The sequence below is a fragment of the Clarias gariepinus genome, chromosome 10 (assembly GCF_024256425.1).
Source record: "Clarias gariepinus isolate MV-2021 ecotype Netherlands chromosome 10, CGAR_prim_01v2, whole genome shotgun sequence".
In the NCBI taxonomy this organism is placed as follows: domain Eukaryota; kingdom Metazoa; phylum Chordata; class Actinopteri; order Siluriformes; family Clariidae; genus Clarias; species Clarias gariepinus.
In genome coordinates this window covers 32731704-32740000 of record NC_071109.1, presented here as the reverse complement: position 1 = coordinate 32740000, position 8297 = coordinate 32731704, and the positions used below count along the sequence as shown (strand labels likewise).

General features: G+C 35.3%; 1 protein-coding gene across 2 annotated transcripts in view; it reads left to right on the top strand.

The window, feature by feature from the left end:
- LOC128531649 (anoctamin-1) overlaps positions 1–5932 on the top strand; it is a 47870-nt gene extending 41938 nt beyond the window's left edge. For both annotated transcript variants that reach the window (XM_053505693.1, XM_053505692.1), the window contains 5 exons: positions 672–824; positions 1452–1504; positions 3043–3227; positions 3419–3524; positions 3879–5932. In XM_053505693.1, the coding sequence (XP_053361668.1) occupies positions 672–824; positions 1452–1504; positions 3043–3227; positions 3419–3524; positions 3879–4109 (728 nt within the window). In that variant the 3' untranslated portion in view covers positions 4110–5932. The remainder of the gene's footprint in view (positions 1–671; positions 825–1451; positions 1505–3042; positions 3228–3418; positions 3525–3878) is intronic.
- The last annotated feature ends 2365 nt before the right edge of the window (positions 5933–8297 follow it).

Genomic DNA, 8297 nt, shown 5'->3' with positions numbered 1-8297 from the left:
GATGAGTGGGTGAGTAAGTAAGGGGCAAGTGAGTGAGTGAGTAAGTGTGTGTGTGGGCAAGTGAGTGAATAAGTGAGTGAGTGGGCGAGTGAGTGGGTGAGTGAGTGGGTGAGTGGATGAGTGAGTGAGTGAGTGGGTGAGTGGATGAGTGAGTGAGGGGGTGAGTAAGTGAGTGCTTTGTGTAAAGAAATGATCAGGTTTGGGACAAAATCCATAAATATATATATATATAGTCTGACTTTGGGGAACTGTAAACAATGAGTTTAATTGATTGAATAGATTAAATTAAATAAATTGCAAGATTTTCATATCCAGAGGAACATACAGTACATATTGCTTTAGCATCAGTCTAAAGAGTCCGGTGGGGAGAGGTTTTTTTGGACTTTGGATTGTTTGAATCAATTTTGTGTTTCCTTTTTTTTTTTTAAAGCAAATTAATAGTAAGTGAAGTAATATTTATCCAGCTTTAGATAAAATGAACATTTTTATTTATTATACAGAAAAGAGACACTATGTGGGAACCTGAGTGCTCGACGGCAGCAGGCAGACAGACGTGTGGTTTAGCCTGTTTGTCTCTGTCCTGGCCTGAGCTCTGGATCCTCACTGGTTAACTGGGCTGCTTCTGGGTCCTGGGTGACCTTGTGTGTAATGTTTTCTGTTATTGTGTGCAGTTATCCAGTTTGGTTTTGTGACCCTATTCGTGGCATCATTCCCATTGGCACCACTTTTTGCTCTGCTCAACAACATCATTGAAATCCGTCTGGATGCTAAAAAGTTTGTGGCAGAGCTCCGGAGGCCTGTGGCAGCGCGGGCGAAAGACATCGGTGTGTATCACTTAGCAGTTTAAACTTTTTTTAATTTAGAATTTTTAATTAAATTTTATATTCCATTTTAGCAGTGACATGAAATACTGAAATACATAATTGATTAAATCATTACGGTTTAGTGGCAGTTATTTTATGTTTAATGAGTTCTGTGTGCTGTATGTCTCTAACGAACCCATGGAGGGAGGGTGCAGAAAGAAACTTCTAACATACAAAGAAAAGCAGGAAAATAATTAAAACACAAAAAAACAAACAAAAACAAGACCAAGCTATGACAGGAACGAGATAGCAGGAATACAGACTCCTCGGGGAAACAAATGTAAAGCAGCTAAGGAGAGAAAGTACTTACTGTTAGTAGAAACTATTCCAGTCGAGTAAACAGAAACTCAGCCAGACGACGACAACAACAACAACAACAACAACAAATGTTAGTGTAAGTGTTAGGGTGCCCTCTGTGGGCGTGAGGTGAGACGGGGCAATATTGGACATGACATTTAGACTGTGCGTGAGCATATGATAAAATTAGTTATTATTAATTATATCCAGTGTAATTAGATTTTTTCTAGATTAAAAATAAATTCTTAAAGTTTTTTTTTTAAATAATGTTTTATTGCTTTTTGGTTTCAGGTATCTGGTACAACATTCTCAGAGGTGTGGCAAAGGTTGCAGTTATCGTCAATGTAAGCATTCTTTAAGTTTCTATCCTTAAAACAACAAAAAACAATCCTCTTACCATAAAAACATTGCTGATATTAAATGTACAGTGTGTTTCGGATCTGTAGAACACGACTAACTGGATGATTTAGCGGTTTATTCCTGTACACACAACAACTTTATTTAATATTGTTTACAGTGTACAGGAATGAAATGCAAAATCATCCAGTTTATTCACATTATTATGATTATGATTATTATTATTATTGTAGGGTGAAGCACTCATTCTCATTTTCCATATTTATCTCTCTACAGTTGTGCATTTTATAGCTTGTAACAGTTGTTTGCCTTTTTTCCCCTCCTGACTCAGTTCAGAATAAAACACCAAACTTGGTCCGTTAGAATTTGACTGTGTCTGGAAAACTTTATTTACTATAATATACAGTATTTTATCACATTTAAAGGTGTTCCCTGTCTCTTTTTTCTTCCCGTGCTCCATTTTATGTCATGCTTGGAGTTTAGATACATTATCTGCAGCTACTTTATCTTTTATTTACACATTTCTTTACATGAGCCAGAACTCAGGCATTTAGCTCACTATTCTCAGCTGCGTGTCACACTGCCCAACGTTCCGACATGAATAATCCAAACACTTTCCCCCACCAAAGCTTAATTATTATCATTTAATTACTTCTTATTATTGTTTTTGGGATAAACTTTTTTAACTAAGTTTCTGTTGTATTAATCAGTTGCCTGACATGAGAAACAGATGGAGAGAAACAGCTAAAAACAATAATCTTAAGACGATAAACTAAACAGACAGATGGTAATGTGCAGATTAGATACAGGACCTGTGTTTAATCTGCACATCACTGTATCATCCGTCTCCTCGTTACTGTGAAGCTCATTAGTAGCACATTTACAGAACTCATTTTAAAATCTGTTCATTGAATTATTTATGATCCTTTTTATTAATAATACTAATTAATCTCTAAATGCCTATTGGGATTTAATTGAAAAATGCTGAAATTTTTAAAGAGTCAAAATTTTAAACATATCTTTAAAATAATGTGTTAGTTAGCCGGTTTGCTTTTATTTTTCCACAACTATTTTTTTTTAAGTCATTGCATTCTAACTAACACAAATTTAACTGGCACATTTAAATAGCCTTAATAAAAGTTGTGCCGAAAAAAATGGCACCTCGTTAAAATGCCTTAATGATGTCAACGCAGAACAGATTAATTAATGTGGAACATGATGCCAACATAAAGGTAGCGAACAGAAACAAAAACATTTTGTTCCCTATTTTAAGCATTACTTGTTACTACTACACCAGGTTGATATTGTTTTATGTTGTATTTTGTTATGACTGAGTAAATAAATAAATAAATAGATAAAATGAATTGTGACATAAAGATAACGATTACAGGATGAGTCTATATTTTTATGTTTTATGTTTATATATGCACGTTTAAATGATCTTAAAAAAGGAAATAAGGACACAGAATTTCAATCTACTGTATAATTAAACAATTGTGCCTTACTAACAGTGTGTTTCTCTCAGGCCTTCGTCATCTCCTTCACGTCTGACTTCATCCCCCGGCTGGTGTATCAGTACATGTACAGTGTCGATGGCTCCATGCACGGCTTCGTTAATCACACGCTTTCACACTTTAACGTCAGTCATTTCCAGAACGGCACAGGTCCTGTCCAATCGCTGTACTCCGGCTTTGATGTTGAAATCTGCAGGTACCCAGAGGATTACTCACATCTGACTAATTACTCCTTCACACTCATTCATACACTATTTAAACTCATGACTCGTACTCTGTCCAGGCTTAATCCAGTTTATTTAGAGTTAGTTTGCCTTATTCATCATTATTAAGGCTCATTAATATAAATCGAGTTTATGGTGAAGTAAGTATTTTGTGTGTGTTTAGGTATAAAGACTACAGAGAACCTCCTTGGTCATCAACTCCATATCAGGTCTCTAAAGAGTTTTGGGCTGTTTTAGCTGCCAGACTCGCCTTCGTCATTGTCTTTCAGGTGCGTATGTGTGTGTGTGTGTTTGTGTATCAGAGAACACATATACATTATTTAGCTGTGTGTGGATATTTTATTTTAACATATGTTTTTGTTTATATATATGTTCAGTTCAGACTTTTAATTATTACAAAACTCTTTTGTCTCTTGTAACAATTACACTGTTGTTCTACATGAGTTTTAGTGGTGTTAAAGATTTAAAAGCTTTTTATACCATTCCTGATTGTCTTTAAGGGTATATTTTTTGTAAGATTAACAGGTGCCAATAATTTCAATAATGTAAATGTAAAGTCAGTGTGCACAAACGTTAGCTGCTGACCCTTGCCGTCTCTTGCTCTCACACACTCGCATGTGCAGAACGTGGTCATGCTGATGAGCGACATTGTGGACTGGATCATCCCAGACATCCCTAAGGACATCAGTATTCAGATCCACAAGGAGAAGATCTTGATGGTGGATCTGTTCATGAAGGAGGAGAAGGGGAAGAACCTAAACTTCGGAGATGATAAAGGAAAAGAAAACAACCTAAAACATAGTCCTGCCCTCCACCCGAGACCGCTCACACACACTCAGAGCAACTGCTACTAACGTGTTTTGTATAGAAGTAGTTTTGTTCGCGCGTGCGTATGTGTGTGTGTGTGTGTGCGTATGTGTGTCTTTGTCATGACATTCCACAGATTACTCTTTCATTGGTCTTTGAGGATTTTGTTATTTATAGATGATATTAATGAAATGAATAACCAACCAATCACATTTCATTACAAGCACCGTGTGACCTTCCCTTAAATTAGTGATATAAACTGATAGTTGATAAATATTTTGCTACATAAATGGGCAAAAAACATTCACTTTTATTTTTAAATCACCCGTGTCCTTTTACACTTAGTTGAAGAACTTTTTACAATTTCAAATCTTAAAGGGTTATGTACTGTAAGGTTACGGTTTTTGATAATGTGTGATATCTGTGTGAAGTTTAGGAGCTGTACTACAGAAACATCTTTATCAGTAATGGACAAATAGTTATTAAAGGAGGATATCATGTCATAGTATAGAAATTATTACCCAGAAACCGTTGAGGCTCATATAAACACCGTAAATGTAAAATGTAAATAAATACATAAATAATTAAATACATAAAAAGTTAATTTGTGATGGAAATCTGGCAACCGTGACCATAGCACATACATGACAAACACTTTTTGATAAAACAGATTTAACAAAATAAAGTTTAATTTTTAAACCAAATTCTAAATTAAAATGCTTCATTTTTGTCAAAGCAGTCATAAGCAAGATAGATTACCAATTTAATTACCACTTTAAAATGAATACTATTAATAATCCCCTTTTGGATTGACAAACATCTGAGTACAGTAAAGTTACATTTACTAAATCCTTAATGTAATTTGCTCTATATTTCCTTTTCCCCCCCCGAGAATTTAGTTCTAGTCAATTCTCACCTGCTTTAGGACACACCCCCTCGAGGTGACAGTTACCAACCAGAAAGCACGGCGGGTATTACATGGACATGACAACCAGTGGCAGTTTTTCCGACTGCTGCACACGCAACATGTATCAGCTACTTCCACTTGCATAAGTTCACAGACACGTATCACGTTCTTGTCACACCGAGTGCACTTATACTATTTGATTTATAAAATGAAATCTTGTATAAATGACAAAGTCCTCGCTCCAGATTCAACTAACGCCAGACTACGAGTCCGTCAACACTGTGGACCATGAAACGACGAATTTCTCTGCTTACTTCTATGTAATCGGAGACTTTTAATATTTAATTGCACAGCTGTTCACATCTGCTTTACAAATGTATCGGGGTTTTTAATGTTGATCTTTTTTGAGATTTAAATTTTAATGAAACTTATGTACATTTCACATTATCTGTTTATCAGCTTTTGATTAAATCCTTTTCTCAAAGGACTTTTTAAACTGTACTGAATGGGCGTGTAAAGACAGAAACGCACGTTAGAGTCAGGTGTGTTAAATATTAAGCTAATGTAATGATCCAGAGGTGTTCGGAAACTGAAATATGGCAGTGGATTTTATTTCACATTTCTTTCTATACCAGATTCATAAACAGTATATAATCAGTTAGTTTCTTAAAACAATAATGATCTTGTAATTAGGCAAGAATAAAATGAGTCTCCAGTGTCGCTTTATTCCAGATGTGGGTGTTTATTGTTCAAAATTTGCTTTCTAAACATTAGAAAGAGAGATTTGATATATGGGCATTCACTTCTTATAAAAAATAAGTCTTTATAACCAAATTGATATTCAATATTAATACAAATCCACTATTTCACTGTGAATTTCCTTTTTGAGCCCAAAACATAAAATTACACCATGACTTCAGTTAAAACGGTTGTTAAATTTAGGTGGCGATTGTGACAGTGTGTTTTTGTTTACTTTACTTAGTAAAGAATGAAGAATTAACCATCATGTATACAGTACATTGTTGCTGTTATGAAAAGATTATCGTTAGCTTTTTAAAATGTATTTAACAAAATCAATATTGAATTCCACCTTATATTTCAGTTCTTCATATTTAGTTCCTGTACCTGAGACTGATGCAGGTTAAGTGACACTGAGGATCTTTATTTTTGCCTAAAATTTCAATTTAACAGTAATCAATTATTTAAATCAACTCAGTTACAGTATATTTGTATATCACAGTCTGATTCGTCTCAAGGTGTCTTGCTCATATCATCTCACAGAATTTGTTTCTTGAATTGTATTCTAATTCAATTACAATTGTTGTACAAATGCTTTACAGAAGTAAAACTGTAACGGTTTACCAACATGTGAACAAGGAAAAAGTTCCTGAGATGACCAGGAAGGAATCCTGAGAGGAGCCAGACTCAAAAGGGAACCCACTGGGTTTATAATTTTATTTTTTACATTTCTGGCATCAACAATATTTTAGCAGATACAAAAAAACCCCTGGGATGTTCAGACCTGTGCAGTGTTTAAAATCACACACGCACACTTGAACTTGTTAACAACTTCAGCAAACTGCCTCAGGAGCTCCAAGGATCAATGAGGAGTATGATATAATGTTTCTGTCGTTGTTGTTGTTGTTGTTTTTATTTTTATTTTTCAAACAGAAGATTTATGTTTACATTTATTTGTCTATACTGGATCTGAAGTAATAATAACATTTCTTCCTCTGATTGCCTTATAAGATAAACTCAGTGTACGTTAGGGCTCTTTTATAGTATAGAACCTTTCATAACATCAACTGCAATGTATTAGAAGAATTATTCTTGTAATGGTAGAATTCTATAACATATGCAATAGAAACATTTTTAACAAAATTACAAATAAAGCCTTAAACTAAGCTGTAGTCTTGGGCTGTATGTGAACTTAAACCGTCAATATGTTTTCCTGTAACTCCCGCAGCTTTTACAGACGCAATAATGTCCATTACATGTCCATTTTTTTTTATTAATAATATTATTATATACTATGCAATAAATATAGATTTATGCTGCTGCATTACACACAGGACATGTTTGCACTAATTTCTGTAAATGTCAAATTAATATCTTAAACTATACAGTACTTTTATTTAAAGTATTTACAAAAAGTACAAAACAAAACACTAATTACACTCAATCTGAAGAATAAGAATATACACATCTGTATTTTTTTCAGTATGACACAAACAATTAGCAAATAAACCCCGACCTAGAAGGAAGAGTGTGTGATTGAATGTGAAGGTCTCACTAGTAGGGAACCTGTCCAGTGTAAAGGTGTGAGACAGGACAGAGTCTCTTTAAAGGAGGAAGCACTTTTCTGTTTAAATTTATACAATGCTTCATCTCTGTGTCGCTCCACTTCCTCCGGCTGATGAAACACTAAACATAGGAATGCCTTTAGAAGCCTGCGGTGTTTTAACCACACTGAGTGAAATGTCCTTTTTTATTTAGTCTGCTTTTGTCCTTTTTGGGATGGAAGATTATAGACGTATAACACAAATACAGATTATCTTCAGAAACTTCCTGCTATAAAAGCTTCCTTGTTCAGTTTGCTCCATTATAGCTGAGATGGCAGGATGGGTTTCACATCCATTATTCCCTTCTGTCTTCCTATTGCTCAAGAAAGAGTGAAATGCCCAGAATGTAGCCGACACTGCAGATGTAAATCTGGTGCTCTGATCCTAATGCAGCTAAGAAGTAGCGTAAGTTTATTGTTTATAGTTGTGTGTGTCACCTGCCACTTTATTAGGTACACCTGTCTAGTACTAGGTTTATTCCCTTTAGATTTTAAAACTGGCTTAATTCTTTAAGTCATATATTTAACAAGTTTGTGACATGAAGCGTTATTCTGTGTTCATAAAGGGATGGACTTTAAGGGATGTGGCATTTCATTTATGCTCAAAACGAACCAATGTGTCTCTAAACAAATCTCCCCCACCCCATTACACCACCAGCAGTCTGAACCACTGACACAAGGCAGGATGGATCCATGCTTTCATGTTGTTTACACCAAATTCTGACCCGACCATCCGCATGTCACAGAAGAGATCAGGACTCATCAGACCGGATGTGTTTCCTTGATCTTCGGTTGTGTGATTTTGGCGAGCCCATGTGACCTGTAACCTCAGTTTCCTCTTCTCAGCTGACAGGAGCGACACCCGATGTGGTCTTCTGCTGCTGTCTGCTTCAAGGTTCGACATGCTGTGTGTTTAAAGAAGCTCTTCAGCAGACCTTGGTTGTAACAAGATGTTAGAGTTACTGTCGCCTTTCTATCAGCTCCAAG